We start from the raw sequence: 23,214 nt of genomic DNA on the forward strand, positions 1-23,214 counted from the left end.
CTTCGCTCCCCGGACATTCTATCCAGGGACATTTTAAACTTTTACACCGTCACCGTAAGAAGTGTCTGTTGCATACCAGAAACAACCAACTCGGAATTCAGCTCTTGGATGTTTATTTCATTAAAGAAACTACATGATATTTACAGCATGCATAGTCAAGGTCAAAGTGACTGACAGCCTCTATACAAATGTAGTTGTAGATGGCGTAAGTGGAAATAGTTGAGATTGTCTGATGCAGCTCAGAACCGCCCGCTCAAAGGAGTAGGTGGCTAATCAACAGCGTTCCATACTGTCAGCTGCCCAGTCACCACCTTCCACAACACAGTCATAGTTTCATCACCAAATTCTACTCATGAAACAGGAGAAGAACAAATAAATTGAAGGGATAATCCGCTTACTCCTTTAATATTATGTACAGCAACTGACAACACAGTGATGAAGTCAGCAGTAGTTCTTGCTACCCTTCTAACGAATCTACTATTAAACTATATACAAACGTAGGCAGTGGAATATAGCTCTACAGCTCACCAAATATATTATATGACAAATACATGTATATCATATGATTTAATGCAAATATAGTATACGATTTATAGGCAAAATAGTTCAGGGTCTTTAAGACGTGAAACGGCAAATGTTTGGTCACCCATTAAGTTTGATCTCATTGTCATCACATGCAAGGCCTGTTTACAATCTATCGTCATCTTCTTTCAAATCGTAATAGTTGTGACAACTGGACCTAACGATGTTTCTCCTGCCGAACAAATGCCGGCCGATCAAACACAAAAAGATCACCAACAGTCTTTCACCTTTACAAATCGCCACGTTCCTTTTATTGTATTCGCAATTCTTTAAAGTAATACTGGTAAAATCTATAGGTGGGCTGGGGTAAAGACGAAATTATTTACAAATCTTGGTTAATTAAAGCACCAGCTTCGACGGCATTTTCATTGGTTCCGTTGAATTCGTCATACCTGAAAACCTAGGGTAAGCCGTCAAAATTACGTGCAATAGATTCCGAGATATTGTAGGAAACGGGCCAAAAATGGCGGCCATATTAGATTCCAAGATGGCGACCGCCAGGGGGTGTAAAAAATTAGGGTCTTAATCGATAAATGACCCCTAGGGCTTGTTCTACCACCCTGCCAAATTTCATGCTTTCCCCATTAAAATGCACAATTCTTGCCTTTTTGGGAGCTTAGCAGCTGGACTAGAACACTTGGATCATCCAAGACCATGCCGGTGTAATGTTTTTGAGTGTTTCTGTTTTTGAGTGTTTTCCCTCATTGTTTGGGAACGCTCAAAAATAGATTGACAAGTTTTTCTGTGTATCCCCCCTATTGAAAAGTCGTGGTCTCTCTAGCTGCCTATTGTTTGGAAACACTGACACATGGGAAACAACCACAGATGTTACACCGGTCTGGTTTGAACTGTGTCTTCATACGTTGCCTTTGTGTAGCATAGCTCACTGCCAGCATGACGAATCAAACGGTGTTAAAGTTCCATTGTGTAGCACTGGATCAGTATTTCAACAGTACTACATCCAACAGCAACTTTGAAAGCGGCAAAGAGGAAAATGAATAAAGGCTGTACCCTAAGTATATGTCCGATGTACAGCAAAAACGGGGGGGGGTCATCCATATCGCAGCCAAAGAGTTCGTCTTCCCTCGTTATTTCTCAAGCGTTTCATGTTATGTTCAAAATTGTTGAATACTTGATCTACACAGGCAGATACATATACTGTTGTGATTGATTAATGGACCAGCATCAGTTTTCAATCACGACTCCCAACTCACCATCAGTCCCGTCGCGACAACCAGCCGAGTGGTCACAATGCGGCTAATGACACTAATTCATTGCTCTGACAGGCCAGCTATCATAACTCAGCGGATTTATGGGGCGTTTAATATTAGTCTTATTGCGACACTAATGTAGTCAGATGGAAAGAAATGTTTGATAATCAATGAAATATCTTTTGAAAGGCTTGATTTGGCGGGTCGCGTGGTTGTTTCCTGGTGACCAGTGGTGCCGTGCAGAGTCATATTGCGATCGTCTGATCAACCTCGTTTCTATCTCCGAGAGAATCATTATGAAAGAAACACGCTGAAACGAAAACACTCAAAAAAGATAACACCGGATGTAGTCGAACACAAGTAAAGCATCACATAGAGACGTTCAGCCCAGCAATGGACAAATCAGGAGCGAGGTTGTACCTGCGAGCAATTTCTATTCATCGTAATTCCAATATTTCTTTGGTTTGGAGACTTCTTCCATAGTGTTAAACAGGCTTACTAGGATCTCTGATCGATCCTGATCCGCATTTAACACTTCTCATTCAAGCTCAGACACATATTAAACATTTGATAAAACATTACACCGACAAGAGTTTGAGTACAATATTACATGGATCTAGAATCGGATAATTGGTCAGAGGGATGAAAGGTGAGATTTACGGCGCGAGTTGCGAATAATATTACCGATTTTGGGTGGAAACGGACGACCAGGATCACAGTACAGACTGTACAAACAGCATGACAGGTAGGATCACAGTACAGACTGTACAAACAGCATGACAGGTAGGATCACAGTACAGACTGTACAAACAGCATGACAGGTAGGATCACAGTACAGACTGTACAAACAGCATGACAGGCAGGATCACAGTACAGACTGTACAAACAGCATGACAGGTAGGACTGGATTTCTCGTTTCAATGTTGGGTCAAAAAAGGAAGCTTGGCACAGTTTGTTCTTACAATAAAAGACCGTCCCGACCGGGATCGTCTTCTAGTCATTGGCATGTGCGCTGTTGTCTTGGAAGACTAACTGAGACTAGACCACTCAACCCCGGGCCACCGTCATGTTTGAGTCGCATCCTCGGTTAGAAGCCTCTTTTATGGAACAGTCAGCTTGTATAAGTGGTACATGTACACGTACGTCCAATCACGGCATCGCTTCGAGAGACACAGTCGTCATGGCAGTCACAAGCGAAATACCGCCGACTGCGAGACAAGCACGGAACATCATCATCTGAAGACAATCGAGAGACACGGTTGGATTCTTGACCCGACACGCGAGGCGTGCTGATTCATCCTCAATATCTTATTCATACCTTTGGCGGGAGAAACATTACTTCTTTATCAGTGCTTTCTACAGGAGACTAGGCTGTGAAGCGCATCATAGTTTAATGCTGGTTGTGTATGAACAAGTGTTGAGCAATGTATTTCCTAATCTATGAGTGTCTCGCCGCAATGCCAAGCTTGTCCTTCGTCAATCCCAAAGCAACCGACATGAGCCGGTGAGGCTGGTCCCATCAACAGACCATTCACAGGCTTGTAAATTCAAAGCAATGGAATTTGTTATACAGTGTTGGTTGGGGAAATGTGTGTCCCCTACCATTTTCGAAAAACCATGGAATATTAATTGGTCTCAGAAGCAGAGAAAAACACGGAATAAAACGTTCGTCGATCACACATCGGGGTTATGTAGAGGTTGTCGCTAGGTAATAAATTGCAATGTGAATTCTTCGTCTGGTGATCGACCGATAATGGAAGAACGGTGTCGAAGGATGTTCCACTGGCTACAGCCTTGTCCACATCCCCGGTGGCACATCCGTGTCGTCAGGGCGGGATATATTTAACATCAAATATAACTTGTTTAATCAAATCTGATTCAGCGCTTGACCAAACTTTCTCTCTTTTCAGATAATAGCAGAGATGACAGAGAAAGACGCCGTGCTCAATGAACTTCGGGTTGATAAGGACATCCCCGACAAAGATGGCGCCCTTGGAAAATTGCGGATTATTTACGATGGAATCTCAGTGAATACGTGGCTCAGACCTTTTGGTCTCACACTTAAACGAGGACAGACCATAGATAGATCAAAAGGTGTCGAGTTAAATGACAATTTGAAGAATAGTATCAGAGATAGAGCGCAAAGTGCAAACGGGATACTTGGTCGGCGCCATTTTGAATTGGGCCGGCAGGAGTTGAGTCGACATCAAGTTCTGATAGGACGATCGTTGGTCAAGAAAGCGGGAGGAAGTGATGACAGTGATGTGACAGGAAGTGGTGAAAGAGGCGGTGGAGATGGCAAAACGCGTGTCTCGTGTCGGTCTGCATTATCTACTTGTCGACCGGGTTTGTCGCCGAGAGGGGACGTTAAAAGACCTTTCACGGGGATTGGAAACTTTAGGGATTCTGTAAATCGTCCGTATACAGCACAACCGCAGTGCACGGTGCGAAACAGCAAGGCAGATTTACCCGACTTATGTATCACCCAGATTATAGGATGTAGAGGTGATGCGAGGATATGTGACACGAGGAATAAACAATATCTCGTTAGTGTACACGATGTGCGAAAACAGGCGACCATCTTGGACGACGAGACTATCAGTTTTCGCTCCATCAGCGCAATGAAAGAAGCGTACAAAACGCGGGTCAAATCGGCGCCGGTTACGAAACATTCAGCGACACACGCCGAAGACCAAGATTGTGACAATCCGCGTGACCAGGAGCACGCGAAAATTGCAGAAGACAGATTAGGTTTGAAAACGCCTTCAAATTCACATACAACTCTAAAAAGGTGGGCGTTTTCATCTGGTGACAGAGAAAGGTGTCACACCGCCGCCGGGACGAGGAGCTGCACGTTGAAGCCGCTGCTTTATAGTGAGGAATGCGACGTCGCCCATAGTAACGGGTGTCCGCAGAAATGTAAAGGTTGCTTTCGCGCATGCCTGGCGTCTGATGAGTACTTTGAGAATGCTAAGAGTATGATTCCAAGACGCGGGAAGCCAGGGCCAGTGCCACATCGTAAGAAAGTCTCCTACCGACTACGCCCAGCGCTGAGGATGGCGTTTCTGGAGCAGTTGTCGATTGAGGAGAAGGCAAGACATTTAGAACAGGCGATGCGGCAAGGGGGAGAGGGTCATGCTGATGATGATGCGGAGGCAGAGAATGGGTAGCCGGCAGAAATCGCCAGGAGGAAAGTACCCCATGAAGATTGTGATCGACCTGAGGTCGTAACGGCTCCTAACCCACAGTGGTGTTATAGGCTTCTTAGAGTTTTTCGTACTTAAATATACATGTACATGTAATATGATTCACATATATTATTGCCAGAATGTTATGGTCAATTATGACATAACATTTCACCAACACATACAAGATAGTTGTCGCGTAGATCGCGTCATCATAGCTAAATCCACGTTGAACAGTTTTAATCGTCAGAAATCAGTACTCTTGGGACATCCGTTGGTACAGCCCGCCAGTGTTCTGGTTGTGCTATTGTCCTCGTAGGGAGGGCCCGATGCGCTGATGACGTCGTAGTGCATATCAATTGTGCTTATTCGCAATTGTCTTCGTTGCTTATTGCCAAAGAGCGATGATAAAGACCACAACATTCGCCAGCACGTAACGTTTTTTGGTTGTTATATTGTCCTCGTAGGGATGACCTGATGCGCTTTTGTCGTTGTATTGCCGTATGGGTTGTGCTTATTTAGATACAACATCACAATTGTGCTTTTTCGACGATCGCAATTGTCCTTGTTGCTGACGTATGCTAGTACCAAAGAGCTATGATAAAGACCACAACATTCGCTAGCAGCATGGTGGTACCTTGAACGCCAGTAACAGATCCCTTGCAAGCTGTCTTACTCTTTATAACATCAGCCTTTCTACACTGAGGGCTCTTCATACCATTCTTGATCCTGTCATCAATAATGTCACCCTTGAAACATCCCAGAATGTACGGATAGTCCTCTACTTTGGTCCCGGACAAAATGTACCTGTATCTCTCGACACCTTTATCAGTGAATCTCTGCCCATGGCATTCGTCCAACTTGGTCTTGTCGAAACCATCAGGGGCGGAGTAAACGGGGTGTCCGTCCATAGCAACCCCCAGGAATTTGTCCTTGACGCCGTCGACGACACATGTTGCGCCGACATGGTAGTGATAGGAACCTCGGTCGTCCGCGTGGCCGTCACAACTGTCAAACTTCTCACACTCGCCAGCGTTCAGACTATCGGCGGTGTAGGGACTGTAGAACGGGACCCCGTTGATGGCTATGCCTATGGTCGCCATGGGCAGGCACTGGCTGGTGCCGGACACCGCCGGGAGAGACGGGTTCTTCTGGACTTTGTACGAGTGGGATTGGCTTTGCGGGGTGTTCGGGTTCACCCTTTGCCAGTCGTGGTCTGGTAGACCATTGCTTTTGACGATGAGGACATTAGCATCCGTTGGATCTGTCGTTAGGGAGGTTGTGCCGTCTTTATGAGTGAACTTGGCGATCTCGGCCTCCGTGAGGGCATGGGCTGCCAGGGCGGTCAGCAGCAATAGGCTGGAGACGAGTAGAAGCTTCAACCTGGAAGGAAGATGAGTAGGAGTTAGGGTCGACTGGTATGTTGAAATGTAAGAACAGCCAGGCCTGGTGGATAATACTGCGCCACATGCTCCGTTTGTAATGGTTTTGACTCCTGACACAAGCTAAAATAATTCTCATAAACGCTATATTAGAACGCAAATGCATGAGCTGCTACTGATAATTTACTCACATTTTGGCTGCATGCTCTAGTATCCCTACTCTAACGTTAATTTTCGTGTCCTGCACCAACAATAACCGGTTCCTGAATGGTTAGAAGACAGTGCATCTGCCTCAGTTCCCCCGCGAGCTTCGGAGGAGATGCGTCATGCTCATTACGATCGAGAGGTACAATTAATTGACCTGCGTTATTTCACATGTCCTATGACTATTTCAGCGAATAGTCCTCTTGATCTAGAAATAACTAATATCATGCCACGCTCCAATGCTTTCCTGTAGGCCTAGATACGCCACTGATGGTAAGGTTCTTCTAAGGACGCCGTACGCACGGAGGACAAAGGTTGCCTGCAATGACTGTATTCTTGTTGTCATGGCCACCAGAGAGCCGGCCCAGCATGTATCAATATTGATTACTAGCATTGTACCCGTGGCGCAGGCAGGTTCAAATGGGGGCTCAAATGGGCTATACCTTGAATAGATTGAATTGCAATGAAAATCTAATGCAATATCAAAGGAGCCATACCGAGACAAATTAAACCAACCATTTGTCCACAGACTCGGACCTAGCTGTGGCGTGCTGTATGCGTGCATATAAAAGTATATCAGTTGGTCCGATAGTGATGATGAGGCAATGCCTCGTTCCTTTAATAGTCAGCAATATGCGCCAGGTCTCGGGCAAGGCACTTACTCGACAGGCAAGCTAGACGTTCAGCACCGTGAGCAGCTCCTTGATAAGGCCATTTCAGGTTCAGCGCGCCTCTTCAGATCAAGTATTGAAAGCTGTGGTGAGCACATAAACAGACCATGGTAACCTTCATTTGAAAATCCCTTCATAATCAAGGGCTAGCTCTGGCTAACACAGCACCCATAAACAATAGACCACCAATTTGACCCCAGCTCCTTACTGCGGGAAAACCCAAGTCCAGCAACCGAAAGTACCAAAAATACATTTTTGTTTACATTTGAATTGTTTACAATTTCTTTCCCCGCGAAATCTCGAACATCAGGTGACCTGCAATCGTGGATTGAAAATAACATTAACCTTAGTTCAGCAGGTCAACATGTACAGGCTGTTCCAATCATCCCCCTACAGCCAGCTGTTCAACGTAGTGTTAGTCACCCCACAGGGAGTGCAGGTAATTGATTAAGCCCCTGCATAATAAACACCTATGACTTGGCTTCTGTGAGTGGTAAGGAGAATTGACAGTGTCCGATTAAAAATACCTCATTACTGCTCCGCTGAAGTAAATTTCCGAAAATAAACAACACGTTGCATCAGGATAACATATCACCTGCAAACGTGCAAAATTTCGAGACGAAACACTACCCCCAAATGGCACTTTATCGAGCCGCCTTATAGTATTATGATATAGATAGTATTATGATATAGATTCCAACTCATATAGAGTTTATTGCTCCCTCTAATAGAGACACTTCTGTTGTAAAACTGTTGAGAGAGAATATGCACAACCAGGCTGGGCATGTTACGTCCTGGACGGGGGGATGGTAGGGTTATTGGGTATCGAGGGCCAATATGTCTCAGTTTGAGCGATTATTCAGCAACCATCAAGAGACAAATCTACGCCAAACTGACTGAAATGGTGTAGACAGTGGCACTTTATTGGAGGGCCAAGTCACAACCAGGATTCTAATCTGGGAGACAGTTGTACAATGTCGGAGGTCCAAGTCACAACCAGGATTCTAATCTGGGAGACAGTTGTACAATGTCGGAGGTCCAAGTGACAGCCAGGATTCTAATCTGGGAGACAGTTGTACAATGTCGGAGGTCCAAGTCACAACCAGAGTTCTAATCGGACAGTTGTACAATGTCGGAGGTCCAAGTCACAACCAGAGTTCTAATCTGGAGACAGTTGTACAATGTCGGAGGTCCAAGTGACAACCAGAGTTCTAATCTGGCAGACAGTTGTAGAATGTCGGAGGTCCAAGTCACAACCAGAGTTCTAATCTGGCAGACAGTTGTAGAATGTCGGAGGTCCAAGTCACAACCAGAGTTCTAATCTGGCAGACAGTTGTAGAATGTCGGAGGTCCAAGTGACAACCAGAGTTCTAATCTGGCAGACAGTTGTACAATGTCGAAGGTCCAAGTGACAACCAGAGTTCTAATCTGGGAGACAGTTGTACAATGTCGGAGGTCCAAGTCACAACCAGGATTCTAATCTGGCAGACAGTTGTACAATGTCGGAGGTCGAGGTCACAACCAGAGTTCTAATCTGGCAGACAGTTGTACAATGTTGGAGGTCCAAGTCACAACCAGAGTTCTAATCTGGCAGACAGTTGTACAATGTCGGAGGTCGAGGTCACAACCAGAGTTCTAATCTGGCAGACAGTTGTACAATGTTGGAGGTCCAAGTCACAACCAGAGTTCTAATCTGGCAGACAGTTGTACAATGCCGGAGGTCGAGGTCACAACCAGAGTTCTAATCGGGGAGACAGTTGTACAATGTCGGAGGTCCAAGTCACAACCAGAGTTCTAATCTGGCAGACAGTTGTACAATGTCGGAGGTCCAAGTCACAACCAGAGTTCTAATCTGGAGACAGTTGTACAATGTCGGAGGTCCAAGTCACAACCAGAGTTCTAATCTGGCAGACAGTTGTACAATGTCGGAGGTCGAGGTCACAACCAGAGTTCTAATCTGGCAGACAGTTGTACAATGTCGGAGGTCGAGGTCACAACCAGAGTTCTAATCTGGCAGACAGTTGTACAATGTCGGAGGTCCAAGTCACAACCAGAGTTCTAATCTGGGAGACAGTTGTACAATGTCGGAGGTCCAAGTGACAACCAGAGTTCTAATCTGGCAGACAGTTGTACAATGTCGGAGGTCCAAGTCACAACCAGAGTTCTAATCTGGGAGACAGTTGTAGAATGTCGGAGGTCCAAGTGACAGCCAGGTTGACACCTGCTGATCTTTAGCATCGACAGAGTAAAGATGAATTTGGGGGAAGATCTTTGGAAAGAATAATGGAACTGAAGACAGCAGTAAGGAAATATTATATATTATAATGGTCATATACAGGTTATTCTAGTGCTAACTGACTCGTGACACTACCGAACACTCATCCCACACAGATATCATGATCAATCCATCATAGCTGCATATGCCTTTAACAGAAATGATTACCCCAAATTGGAATCACACAACTCGGCACACTTTACTGCAAAGTTAGGAGCAGCTCCGACATTCATGATGAGGGAACAGTGCTGCCATCTTGAAGGTCATGACAGCTCTTGTTCACAGTACAAAAACCCCCAGCCGTTTCTCATCCTAGTCTGGTTCCACTTGACCCCGCCCCTCTTTGAGAGCCTCCCTCTTAAGGTCTTTTACCATTCACAATGACAAACTGCACATTGAAGTAGACATTTCCATTTACGACCAGAAACTCATACATTTGCAACACTTAGCTTATAAATGTAAAAATAGGATGCCAGCAAAAATAGACGTGTCGTTGACTGCAGCAACAAGCAAAGCTATGGCAGAAGGTGAAAAACCTACTGAAGCAGGACCGAAACTTGCCAACATCTCGTTTCTCAATCCAGCACTGGTGAACTGCTTACCAGTGATATTGGAATAGAAGATTGCAATTCATATTGAAATATGGCAGAAGACCATATATATACATGTACCTACATTTGTAAAGAGGTGGCTGACACACTTGACTATGAGTTCATTGTAATATCATTATTACAGAGGGCATGACCATGCGTAAGAACTTCATATGTCCTGCAAGTTGAGTGCATTGGCGTGATGGCAGAACAACTATGAGCACTTCATGTGATCTGCGAGTTCACCTTGATCATCTCAATCAAGATGTTATCAATATTGTTCTCGTCACCAAGATCCACATCAGGAACAATCAAAGCCAGCAGTTTGGACACATTCGACCTCAACTTGGTTAATTTCTCTTTTGATTCTTTGATGATCTTATCCTGTTTTATAATGAAATCAACCTGCTGCAAGGGATCTAACCTGGTGATGTCCTTGTCACTAAGGTTGGAATTACTAATCTCCACTGGCTTTGTCTGCGACGATGAGGTACACGTGACAACACGTGGCGTCTTGTCCCCCCGCAATGCCTGGTTCAGCTGGTTCACATCTGGTTTAATATCCACGCTTTCTAATGATGCATCACTGTCGTCACTGTTGTCAATGACGATCACCTGTTTCTCACCTTCCTCGTACTTGATGCGTTTCGCTGCTGATTCTCCTGGCTCCCTCTTGACGTGCGGTGCGGTTGGTATGGTTGGTATTGATGGTGGTGTGGACGTGGAAGCTATTGGCAGGGATGCAATTAGTCGTGGAGTTGGTGGTGTGCTTGAAGACGTGGAAGTGGGTTTAGCAGCTGGCTGCTGTGGAAAAACAGCATTAATCCATCAATTACAGTGTTGCATAATCAAAGGACATTTAACTTTTACCCAACCATTCTGCCGAGCTAATATACTTCAATGACTGCTATACAGATAATAAATATTCCATCTCACAAGTGAAACTGTGGTTGTCAAGCACATCTAATATCATAGTTGGGCAACGGCACAAGAATTAAGGGAACTCTAGCAAACACCATCTGAGGATGCAGTATAAGGCAACCGAACATATGTCTAAAGAGGAACTGGCCGGACAATATCAAAGACTAGACAGGGGCAGAAGATAGGAGACTTGATCTATCTCTTGGAAGAACATTGTGGATGTGCCCCAATGGCCGCAGGACATAATGAAGATGTTGATAACAAAGTCAATGGTAGCTTTGACACATTCGACAGGCCAAACTTATGACTGAAGACTGACAACCTACCCTTGCAATAAGATTACCAGCGAGTACCATCGGTCGCATCTGAGAGCGCTGCCGATCAATCTGTTTTTGCTGGCCCTTCAACTGTTCAATCACCTTCTTTTGTTCTTCTTCTCGTCGCATGGATTCCTGCAACTTCTCCTGAAGGGCGACATCTTCAGGACTGTTTAGCAACTGCAATTCAAATGAATTCTATATAGTATGAAATGTCATTCGAAGACACCCTGACCAATGTAATGCCACAACTCTTCCCCTGGTTTAGAGGATTACTGCATGAACTGATTGTCTCCGCAAACACAACAAGTGTGGAGTTAAAGTGAGGCCAAAACCACGGCCTCGCCAGTGTTTTGGGTGTAATGAGAGTGTTTGGAGAGACAACCAATTCCGACCGTGGGGTAGCAATTTCTACCTAAAACTAAACATCCAAATCTGATTTTGCTTCCATATTTTGCACCAACCTCGGGAGTTCCGTTTGCCTGATCATCCCCGCTGCCATCAACATCAGGCAACGTGAATTATACACTGTAAACAGTAGTACATGGATGAGAAGGTAGGGGGCGTTTGAAGGCTTACACGGCAAGAACAAGGAATACATACCGCCGAGGCTGCGGCATGAGATGCAGCACCGGACGCAGCGGAGACTAGCTGTTTCTTTAACGCGGTCACTTGATGTTCCATGAACTTTAACTTCTGAGCCTGATCATGTTTCTTCTTCTCTTCTTCTTCTCTTTGTTTTTGTTTGTCGTGTTCGATTTGCTTCTTGACCGTTTTCTCGTAAGACGCGCCCGTTCTCCCACACAGGACATCGTCTTCATCCTCGGGTTCCTCACCGATATCACACCGGCTGAAAGAACAAGCATCAAATGACTCCCTATTCTAACTCTTCCATCATAGGCATGAACCTAGCTTGATTAGTAACAAGCATCGAATGACTCCCTATTCTAACTCTTCCATCATAGGCATGAACCTAGCGAGATTAGTAACAAGCATCGAATGACTCCCTATTCTAACTCTTCCATCATAGGCATGAACCTAGCTTGATTAGTAACAAGCATCGAATGACTCCCTATTCTAACTCTTCCATCATAGGCATGAACCTAGCTTGATTAGTAACACTTTTAAAGCTTCCCAACTTATTTCAACACACTTTCTTGAAGATTCAACTCTTGATTCAAGATGGCCGCCACAAGCTTCAAAGCTTCAGGTTGTGTATTTTCCAATCAATCATAAACCGCATGAGAAGGATGTGGTAAAGTGTTTGACTTACCTATGTGTGCTGTCGGGGTTCATATGGCAATACCACATGTCAGGCAGGTCCTCTTCCGTGAAGCCAAGTGGTAACCTCCGCCACTTGGTACACTTCTCACACATGGCCCACGTCCACTTCTCTGGCTTCGATGTCGCACTAGAAAATTAGAAATGTTTTTGTCTATTTCTCTTCCCACTGTCTGCTCCAAGATCATCGAGGCTGGATATTACTACAACAGCCTGCCTGTTGTGGTGGTTGAGAATGAGAGAGCAATGGTCTCTTGCCTGTCCTCGGTGTGGACATGTAATTCACAGATCACACTCCTTTTATCCTCAGACTGCTTCTCTGATCAATATTAGTGACAGATATTGAGACTGACTCTAGTGAATAAAAGCTGTCATGCTGACACTCATACCCACCTTCCTGTCGCACCACCACTCTTTCCATAGGTTTTTTCATTGAAGTAATCATTCAGCTTGACCCCGAGATTCGTCATAAACGAATTGTAACGATCTGTCTTGATGAAGTCCTGCTTGATGTGTGTCGGCTGCAGGAAATCCACCTGGACAATTCCAACAATACCAATCCCACGATCGGGTCCATTACTCTGGAAAGTAGAGGTCGACAACATAAAGAATGCTAGTACATGTACTCTGAAGACTCATGGTAGTCTGGCTGGTAGGTTCAAAAGTGTGGTATGTTTTGTTAAGAAAGGGATAGATATCAAGGGTCAATTGTTTGATGTTTGAATGAGAAGTTTGCCACCACAGCCCGTGTCACAGTGACCCGATATCATGCATGGATGAGAGCAATGATAAACAAGTGTGCTCACCTGTTTTTGATATCCGACTCTCTCATAGGCCTTAATGAGCCGATTCTTGTTATACAACATCACTCCATAGTCGTTCTCGTGATCATTGAAACCAAATGTGACCTTTACTGGGTCATTCTGATCAAGGTTAAGGAGACATAGAGAGAAAGAGATACACAAGAGCGTGCTTTCTTCTAGCTGCTCCTTGATTGAAGTGTTTTGTACAGACTGACACCAGGATGATAATATTCCCAGAAGACCTTGGCGTCGTAAGGCTCGATACCATGTTGGGCATTGACAATACAGAGAGGTTCTCTGTGGCACATATCGTCAAAATATCACTTTGTGTGGTGTCCTTTTCACCTAATATTTCAAGTATAGATTAATCCTATGAATTTAATATTTGCGCAATAAAGTGGTGAAAAGTGAGGAGTGATGCCAACATGTCTTCAGGCCGATTTGAAAGGATACAAGCCATTTAGGTTTGTAGCTGTCTACCTCCCTGTCGCGGAGAGTCTTCACCAGGAACTTGGTCTTAACCTTCTTGCCGCGGAGGACAATCTTCATCCGTGGCTTCAGGTAGAGGATACTACAGTACTCCTGAAACATAAAATACCATCTCAGTGAGTATGTGATCTTACCAATAGGCATCAGGCTTCACACTACAGCAGGCTTAGTGATGGTCACAAGTGAGTCATACCCCATACGGGCACAGTTTACTCATGATAGCTCTGGAATACTCATTTCTGATTAAACTGAGGTGTCCTTTGGACTGGTTGTACCCTCAATACAACTGGTACCGCACGTTCGACCCCTCACACCACATCTCCTCTCTGTCAACAGTTGCCAATCTTGGAAGTTTTGTAAGGAGTACGCTCCTAAGTAACTGGAGAACTCGGAGCCTTCAAATAACCGCCACACACCGCCTGACTGATACTGACCCGCAGTGACTTGCGGTACGTCGACACATACTCCCTCACTGGTCTGTCGTGAACCTGACTCGCTGTATCTATGACATGATGCTCAGAGTTTATGATATCACGACCATCCGACTCAAAGTCAAGCTCAAGTCGGTTGTCTGAACCCCTTTAATAGATAAGAAGAAACACATAGTTTGTAATCTTATGGTGCAACTGATAACAAAAACCTCTAATTGTTTTATAGTTTGGTACATGGTACTGACCAGAGACAACATCGCCACTCTGATTGGTTCCTGATGCAAGTGGCAGGCATGTACTGACCAGAGACAACATCGCCACTCTGATTGGTTGCTGATGCAAGTGGCAGGCATGTACTGACCAGAGACAACATCGCCACTCTGATTGGTTGCTGATGCGAGTGGCAGGCATGTACTGACCAGAGACAACATCGCCACTCTGATTGGTTGCTGATGCGAGTGGCAGGCATGTACTGACCAGAGACAACAACGCCACTCTGATTGGTTGCTGATGCGAGTGGCAGGCATGTACTGACCAGAGACAACATCGCCACTCTGATTGGTTGCTGATGCAAGTGGAAGGCATGTACTGACCAGAGACAACATCGCCACTCTGATTGGTTGCTGATGCGAGTGGCAGGCATGTACTGACCAGAGACATCGCCACTCTGATTGGTTGCTGATGCAAGTGGCAGGCAGTAGGGGCTCAGAAAGACAGACAGTGAATGCAGTGCCATATATGATACCTATTAGGAGCAGTAACTGGGACGAGCCTCAGTCCAATACCTGGTGTGTGTCACTCTCTAGGACAAGACCAGTCATCAACTGCTCTAGTTCTCTTATTGAGTTACCTGCGACAGTGAAACCAACATCAAAGTAACTTGAACATATTAACGACAAATCTCGAGACCACAACATATTCATCTTTCTCACCTTTTCAGCTCATAGAGCATAATGAGAGTCCCTGTACTATTAGGAGATGCATCTGGTTGTGTCATTATTTCATCAAACTGCTCCAATACCTCCTCTTCTGTTTCAAAAAATGTGAAGTTTAAGATTGCGTTGAGGCTTTCTGTCATGCCGACTTTCCTCTTCTTCTGTTTGCACCAAGTAACGATGGGTACTATAACTGTGTCAGAGTTGATCTTTTTCAAATAAGTTTGAGAGAGCAGACCAACACTAAGAGAGTTCTTGTCAATGGTAAAGACAATGGCACTCTTGCCAAGTCTCATGCTCCCCGATTTGAAACCGTTGCCATAGTGACCCACAGGTGCATGGCCATTTACTTCTTTCTTCTCGCAATATCCAAAGCTGAAAATTCAAAGAAGTAAAGATCACTGTCAAATGCAGTAGGACAACAATGACATTTGAACACCAACTTGAACCTCCTGAATGACTGAATACAATACCAATTGAACTTGACCTATACTCGGAGCCTGTAGCCCATGAACTTCTTGGCATTGGATAAGAGTAAAAAACCAATGTGCTGCCATTGTCATTCCTCCGAACCTACCTCAGCATATGATGCAGCTTCTCTGTTGACATCCCATTACCATTATCCATGAACACAAGTGCATCATGGTTTTTGACCTTGACCTTATCTATAGTCAACGTCTTGGCATTCGCATCAGGGTCATAGGCATTATCTGGAAAGGAAATGATGCTTATTACTGATCACAAATGCACTCAGCTCATGGCAGTTCAACAAGAGCAATCTAGGGTATTATCTGAAAAGATCTGATGCAGAGCAATAAATACGGTGGCAATTCTAAGTAACACGGTTAATAATCTCTGCTCTCGGCCAATGCCTGCAAACAGACCTTCTCATTCAACTAAGTTAAATGTGTTTTGCTGAGGCTTGTTATTGGTCTAAATGTATGTAGATTTAGATGGCACACACTTCCATGGTCTAACCTACTTTTCTTTAATCTCAGCAATCCAATGGCACTGAATGCCCCAGTGTGCCCTACCTATGATTTCAGCAATAGCACTGAATGCCCAAGTGTGACCTACCTATGATTTCAGCAATAGCACTGAATGCCCAAGTGTGACCTACCTATGATTTCAGCAAATAGCACTGAATGCCCAAGTGTGACATACCTATGATTTCAGCAATAGCACTGAATGCCCAAGTGTGACCTACCTATGATTTGAGCAATAGCACTGAATGCCCAAGTGTGACCTACCTATGATTTCAGCAATAGCACTGAATGCCCAAGTGTGACCTACCTATGATTTCAGCAATAGCACTGAATGCCCAAGTGTGACCTACCTATGATTTCAGCAATAGCACTGAATGCCCAAGTGTGACTGGTGGAGTTGCCATGCAGAAAAGATGGTGACATCTGAAAGTGAAGTTGAATCATTAAGATCATTCAAAATGTAAAACAACAGAATGATGTACTCTTTTTATCATTTACCGGTGCACAGCTCGTTGAAGTTCAATGATGGGGGTTGGAAAGAAGCTCTTTTCCCCACTTCTTTTAAGTCTTTATAAGGATTTGATACACGACGGTGATTCCCGCAAATCAACCATGGCCGAGTACAATCGGCGTATCCAGAAATTTGGTAGAGGGGATGCACTCATGTGCCGTCTGTGCATAATCATGTGCCGTCTCATCTCACTGATCTAACACCAGTGCCAGTGGTAGAGGGGATGCACTCATGTGCCGTCTGTGCATAATCATGGGCCGTCTCTTGTCTCACTGATCTAACACCAGTGGTAGAGGGGATGCACTCATGTGCCGTCGGTGCATAATCATGTGCCGTCTCATCTCACTGATCTAACACCAGTGCCAGTGGTAGAGGGGATGCACTCATGTGCCGTCTGTGCATAATCATGTGCCGTCTCTTGTCTCACTGATCTAACACCAGTGGTAAAGGGGATGCACTCATGTGCCGTCTCTGTGCATAATAACTAGATCGAATTGCATATTTTTGATATTCAGTACAAATTTTAGAATATCAATGAAAGAGACATCGGATTCGCGGAATATTTATCAGATTCACCGATTCAGCGAGACTCATTATCCGTCATCGGTATGTCGATCTACCAAGTGACATAAAGATAACGTTAGGCCTAGAAGTTCATGATAAGCTCTTGTAATTAAGGATCATAGTGTAACCATGCAATTAAATGAATAGTCCCTGTTTTGGGAGCAAATGCGTACTTTGCTGAGGCGAATGCCATCCCGCACTTGTGCTGACGCCATCTTGGAAAGATTACCAGTCTTGCTCAAGCCAAGGCACAGGCTTGTTGTTGGAAGATATGATAAGGAAACGAGCCACAGGCTGTGAATCTGTAGAGTGATGGGTGTCTAGAAAGCTAAACTTAGGCGTTCGTCAATTACGCGAGCAAGACTACAGTCCGGAGAAACGAAAGTTCGATACCTAAAGAATTTCTGAAAGATCAATATATTGGTTTTGTTAATGTGCCTTTATTGTTATGTTTTTTCATTTTCATCTCGAGAAATGTCAACTTGAAAGTGATCTTGATTTTATGGATAAATACCTCTTGCACTAATAAATATTCTAATGCAAATGCTTTTTTACGTATTTGTCATAACAGTTTTACATTAACCAAAATATGGGTCATACCAGCAGACCAGCATGTGTGTCATATTTTTCTGACGGGCACCTGAGGCCTACTAGCGGCAAGCTCTGATAACCACCATATGAAGCGAACGGATCGCGGTTTTATGTCCTGAGCCCGCTCCTGGCTCCCCTGTCGATGGCCAACTATACTACATAGTACGTATGTGAAACGTCCACACAGGAGTAACGCCGCGATAATTTGCACTGTATATAAATCTTTATCATGTGAGAGTTGCACTTGAGTCCGCATGTAACAACCAGAATCAGAATTTCTCTGAAAACGTTTCTTCCGAATGCAGTGTTTTGAAAGATGAAATCATGGACTTATTTCAAACGTCCGTGATAATCTCTAAAAATAAATAACAACGACGATATCTCGTTAGTCTGGTTTAATAAGATCAAAGATGATCTCTTTCAGCGTAACATCTGGATTTTCTATTGCATATCATCACGAATAAGAACCGACAAATTTCACAAGATTGCATTATTATATATCAAGTAATAAATACATATGGCACTGAAGAAAAAGAAATGGTATTAATAGCCACAAAGTAAGGCTATATGTTCATGAGAAACAATCATTGCGCTGCAATTAATTCGTGATGGTGGCCTGCAGTACGATTAATTCACAATGTTGTCTGTTGTTAGCATATTTCATGATAATTCATAACTGACGACAATTAATATTGGACACAAACTTTTTGGGCCTGATTGTTCTTAACAAACTAGTTCCTTATTATTGGTTAACTTGATATGCCATTACTGAAGGAGATGATGCCACATGTCTGGAACAACCAGGGCCGGCAAAGAAACACTCGGGACCAAGTTTGTCTCATCCCTATGGTGCAGTCATAACCAGACTGGCATCAATGTCTCATTAATTCTAAAGGTGATCAGGTCTCTAAACACGGGTAATGGCTGGCCCATTTTGGTATGGACTCACAGGTAGTGCTGCACCCCCCCCCCCCCCGACCCCGCCATATTGGGAAAGTGCCGGCATGTGACAAGATTCATAATTGTCATCTGATGAGACACTTTCACGCTCTCAATCAATTTTGCTGCATGACGCTGATATGATGTGGTTCCGATGAGACGCTGTGCTCAAGAACCTTCACAAAGCATTACAACAGCATCGCCAGATCTGACGTTGATTTCGACAAAATCGACGTTTGTGTTTGGGAATCGGTCAACCTACATCATGCTACTCGGAAATTGACAAAATTGACAATTTACAGAGCGCAGTGAAGAAGATCAACCTGGTGTCCTCGATGTACAACATATAGTCGATCATCAAGAGCTAGTTCTTAGCAGTGACTACAGTGAAAGACAGGCAAAAATATCGTCAGCCAAGTCACTGCAAGAATGCAAATACCGTGTCGTAAAGTCATTGCCAATATTATACAGTTCACACATACAATGTGATCTCATATCCTTAATAAATATTTGAAATATTTAATTCATACTTTTAAAACCCTAAATGTGAACGACCACTTTTATATTTTGTAATGTTATATTGCTATCGTAGCTGTCCATGGTCGATTCGTCTGTTCAACAGAAAACTTTGCAACATGGACACTCAGAAATCGTGCCATTTCCTAGACTAGAATCTGTACCGTCTGGAGCAACTGGCGGTAACTCCGATGGGGGTAGACGCCAAGGAATCACCTTGGCAACTAGCTTGGCACGTGCCCCTAAACGTCTATCAGTGGAATCAAAGGCTGCAATGGTGTAATCCAAAACTGTCCGCTTCGTCACCATTTTTAACCTGCTGGCAGTTGTTACCTCTCCTGTACGTTTATTGATTTCAAAATACCCGGGATAACCTCCGCGGAGGGAGTATTCGTACTCAGACCGGTCATCATCCACGTCATCGTAAGCAAAGGGCGTAGCGACCACCGTCCCTTCAGGGAAGCCTGCATACACCATGTGTCGGTACTCTCTCTGTGAAAACTTGGGAGGATTATCGTTGAGATCTCTTACGAATACACTGACGTATGTGGTGGTGTTTGTGCCGTCGGCGTCCGTGGCCCTGACCTGGAATTTATGGTAGCGTTCTGCGTCAGCATCAAGGCGTCCAGTCGTGAAGATGGTTCCTGATGAATCCACGCGGAACGGTACTGGAAAGATAATGTTACACTGTGTTGCAAGAAAGTGATATGTTTGCAAAGTAGATCTGGTTCACGACACCAGCAAAATTCGGATGTCCGATCATTATCATTATCATGTGCATTAAACAGATATCCTAAGATGAGAAGGTTTTGCAAGCCATACGATTCACGAGAGTAAAGTAGACCTACCATGTTCTTTCGAGGATCTGACGATTCTAAATCTAAATCGAGACCCATCCCTGTCCTTGATGGTCAATTGCCCAACACGGCTTCCAATGCGTTTCTCCTCATCCATTAGAAATATGGTTTTACCCGTAAACTCAGGTTTAAACTCTTTGAAGTCTTTCTTCAAGACTCGGACGAGGTATGTTGCTTCTGTTTCCAAGGATGGTGCACCCTTGTCGACGGCAATGATCTTCAGAGTGTACATCTCCTGCCTTGGTCGGTAGTAGAGGCCTTCCAATACAATCACTTCACCTGAAACACAGTACTTTATATGTATATGCCACAAATCTTAATTACACGCGAATGGTGAACCAAACAAGACGATATATTATGGACTTCATCCAGCTGCTGCAACCTCTGTGCCCCTGGACATCAGCAAGGACCAGCCACGGGTTCGAATGTCCAAGGATGAAGGTTTTGCGTCAGTAGACCAAGGCCCAACTGAAGGGATGTGGATTCTGGTTGTAAAGAAACACAGAAACTTAGTGGGATGAAGTAAAAAGATACTACCTGTCTTGATGTCAACCCTGAACTTCCCAAAAGCGTCATTCTGCACAAGGTAGATAAGGTCTTTATTAGGAGAGGTTGCATCAAGGTCTGTTGCTTCGACCTTGCCAATGACATCTCCAGCTTTAACATATCTTTCAGCAGTGAAGATGTGACCTGGGTTGATGAACTTTGGCTTATTGTCGTTGAGGTCTTCTACGTGGATGATCACACTTGCTAGGGCTCGCTGGCCTTGTCCACTCTGGTCTGTTGCAGCTACCTGGAAGGCAGATAAGAACAAAATTCTGTGAACAAAAGCTGCAGCCAAGTTCGCCATTTTACATCATCTCGTCGTGTTTTTCGCTTAAATGGACTTCTAAGCCAACATGACAGACTGACCAAATCGTATACGTCAGCACCTCTCACATAAACTCGGCATGTTGGGCTTCATGGCACGCAAAGTCCATGCTGAGCTTCAGAGCCTTCTACTCGGGATTAAGGTAATGGGTAATATACGTCAGCACCTCTCACATAAACTCGGCATGTTGGGCTTCATGGCACGCAAAGTCCATGCTGAGCTTCAGAGCCTTCTACTCGGGATTAAGGTAATGGGTAATATACGTCAGCACCTCTCACATAAACTCGGCATGTTGGGCTTCATGGCACGCAAAGTCCATGCTGAGCTTCAGAGCCTTCTACTCGGGATTAAGGTAATGGGTAATATACGTCAGCACCTCTCACATAAACTCGGCATGTTAGGCTTCATGGCACGCAAAGTCCATGCTGAGCTTCAGAGCCTTCTACTCGGGATTAAGGTAATGGGTAATATACGTCAGCACCTCTCACATAAACTCGGCATGTTGGGCTTCATGGCACGCAAAGTCCATGCTGAGCTTCAGAGCCTTCTACTCGGGATTAAGGTAATGTGTAATATGCAAGAGGAGATGGCTGAATGGATGAACCCGGTATTTGAGGATGACCTAAGCACATGGTCTTAACCTGTCTTTCGGAGAACAACAGGTGCTGCAGACTTCTGTTAGGCTACAAAGACCTGCTAATGAGGGATCCAAATAACCAACCAATGGCAAACAACCCTACCAAAACGACAAGTGCAAATCGGTCAGTGTAATCATTAAGCCAATGGTTCTCATTCATGTAACACTCTGTCATCTTACCTGGAACTTGAACTTCTCCTTCTTCTCTCTGTCAATCTTCCCCTCGCCTCTCGCACTGACCATTAGCCTGCCCGTGGTTGGATCAATGAAAAAGAACTTGCTATCTTTGCCAATTAGGCTGTAGATGACCTTACGGTTGGCAGCGGTCGCATCGTTATCAGTGCTTTTGATCGCAGAGTTCTGAAACGGGAAAACACAAGATCGACACAATGTCAATCATCTGACATGGCCGCGCCGGTATGTATTTTCGGCCTTGGATAGAGAAGGAAGAATGACCAGTCTTTTGGGTTGTCCACACAAGGGCGTTGGTTGGAGGTGGCCTTTGATCAGCAGGAGGCTGGATTTGTTCGGAGAGGCTGCCGTCTGGTCGTAGATTAGTGGGATATAACCAGCTGATTTCACAGGGCGCTTATATCACTTACCATCAAGACCGCCTGCCGCCTGTGCGGTTTCTTATCATCCTCCAGCACTGAGCCATAGTAGCTCCCTTCACTGAACTCGGGTGCGTTGTCATTGACATCATCTATCACGAGGCGGACCTCAGAAGTCACTTTCTCTTCTGGTGACCCTTTATCCTTGACCTCTACCGTAAACTTCACATCTTCTGTTTCCTCTCGATCCATCTGTTTTTTGATTTTCAAGATCCCCGTCTTTGAATTGATGTCAACAGGAGCTGGAAGGACGACCAGAGATAGCGCATAACAGAAAGCAATTGATAGAAATCGAATGTTTTTCAGCAACGTTATGACAGATAACTACTTCTTCTAACTCAAGTTTGAACACGCAAGTTTGAACGTTTTGTTAACCAAACTGCTCCGGAAAGGAATGGCCAGGAGCATTCGTTTATCCTTCTTGTGGTGAATGCCTGATCACAAGTCGGTGACATGAACGGCAGTTTAAACTTCACTTACCTCCTCTCTCAAGAATGCTGAATATAAGTGGGCTCCTATCACTGGCTAGCTGATCAGGGTCAGTCGCCGAGATTCGGCCAATGGTGGTCCCTATAGCAAGGTTCTCGGCCACATGGAGCTCACTTGGACCAGTGATTCTTGGTGGTATATTCTTGGGAACCTTGATGGTGACTTTCGCTGTGTCATAGAAGGAGGGTCTCGTGCTGTCGATGGCATCAATCTCGAGTTGGTAGGTTCCTATGATCGGCGGACGGCCAAGCTCGTCGATCACGAAGATGGTTCCTGGCGGCAGAAGAAAAGGCTATGGAATTTCTATGGGTTTTATATACCCTAAAGACAGCAATGCTGGTATTTTGATAAATTTCAATCATTAA

The 23,214-nt window shown here is 44.6% G+C and overlaps 4 protein-coding genes across 5 annotated transcripts in view; 1 reads left to right on the plus strand and 3 right to left on the minus strand.

Annotated features, from left to right (window-relative positions):
• The first annotated feature begins 1,986 nt into the window (after positions 1-1,986).
• Positions 1,987-4,995, plus strand: LOC135488053 (uncharacterized). 2 transcript variants are annotated; one of them, XM_064772439.1, is made up of 2 exons: positions 1,987-2,442; positions 3,704-4,995. In XM_064772439.1, the coding sequence occupies exon 2, from the start codon at positions 3,716-3,718 to the stop codon at positions 4,961-4,963; it is 1,248 nt and encodes a 415-aa protein (XP_064628509.1). In that variant the 5' UTR covers positions 1,987-2,442; positions 3,704-3,715; the 3' UTR covers positions 4,964-4,995. The 2 variants fall into 2 exon arrangements, with proteins under 2 accessions (XP_064628509.1, XP_064628510.1); XM_064772440.1 differs by lacking the exon at positions 1,987-2,442 and adding an exon at positions 2,674-2,690.
• A 100-nt stretch (positions 4,996-5,095) lies between these two features.
• On the minus strand, positions 5,096-6,852 carry LOC135488054 (uncharacterized). Its single transcript, XM_064772441.1, has 2 exons — positions 6,552-6,852; positions 5,096-6,361 (listed from the first exon to the last, which is right to left on the minus strand). Coding segments are annotated over exons 1-2 (804 nt in total). The 5' UTR covers positions 6,554-6,852; the 3' UTR covers positions 5,096-5,559.
• Positions 6,853-9,537: 2,685 nt separating this feature from the next.
• Positions 9,538-17,584, minus strand: LOC135488052 (MORC family CW-type zinc finger protein 3-like). Its single transcript, XM_064772438.1, has 12 exons — positions 17,512-17,584; positions 16,614-16,686; positions 15,855-15,987; positions 15,275-15,652; positions 14,346-14,490; positions 13,876-14,004; positions 13,426-13,542; positions 13,013-13,200; positions 12,612-12,749; positions 11,942-12,188; positions 11,348-11,518; positions 9,538-10,904 (listed from the first exon to the last, which is right to left on the minus strand). Exons 1-12 carry the CDS (start codon positions 17,551-17,553, stop codon positions 10,326-10,328), a joined length of 2,340 nt encoding a protein of 779 aa, XP_064628508.1. The 5' UTR covers positions 17,554-17,584; the 3' UTR covers positions 9,538-10,325.
• A 725-nt stretch (positions 17,585-18,309) lies between these two features.
• The window catches only part of LOC135487504 (protocadherin Fat 4-like), a 38,356-nt gene continuing 33,451 nt past the window's right edge, over positions 18,310-23,214 (minus strand). Inside the window, exons 51-56 of the mRNA XM_064771241.1 lie at positions 22,841-23,122; positions 22,352-22,602; positions 21,930-22,109; positions 20,779-21,034; positions 20,233-20,520; positions 18,310-20,052 (exon numbers count right to left, since the gene is read on the minus strand). Coding sequence (XP_064627311.1) covers positions 19,484-20,052; positions 20,233-20,520; positions 20,779-21,034; positions 21,930-22,109; positions 22,352-22,602; positions 22,841-23,122 — 1,826 coding nt within the window. The 3' untranslated portion in view covers positions 18,310-19,483. The remainder of the gene's footprint in view (positions 20,053-20,232; positions 20,521-20,778; positions 21,035-21,929; positions 22,110-22,351; positions 22,603-22,840; positions 23,123-23,214) is intronic.

The sequence above is a fragment of the Lineus longissimus genome, chromosome 5 (assembly GCF_910592395.1).
Source record: "Lineus longissimus chromosome 5, tnLinLong1.2, whole genome shotgun sequence".
NCBI lineage: Eukaryota > Metazoa > Nemertea > Pilidiophora > Heteronemertea > Lineidae > Lineus > Lineus longissimus.

What these genes read in the sequence shown, in the direction of transcription:
- LOC135488052 (XM_064772438.1), bottom strand. Translation starts at nt 17,553, where the DNA reads ATGGCGTCAGCACAAGTGCGGGATGGCATTCGCCTCAGCAAA. An exon ending in ATGCTCTATGAGCTGAAAAG is followed by an intron (nt 14,491 to 15,274) that starts GTGAGAAAGATG and finishes TATCTATTAAAG; the next exon opens with GGGTTCAGACAACCGACTTG. An exon ending in AGTGGTGGTGCGACAGGAAG is followed by an intron (nt 12,750 to 13,012) that starts GTGGGTATGAGT and finishes CTAATTTTCTAG; the next exon opens with TGCGACATCGAAGCCAGAGA.
- LOC135488053 (XM_064772439.1), top strand. Translation starts at nt 3,716, where the DNA reads ATGACAGAGAAAGACGCCGTGCTCAATGAACTTCGGGTTGATAAGGAC.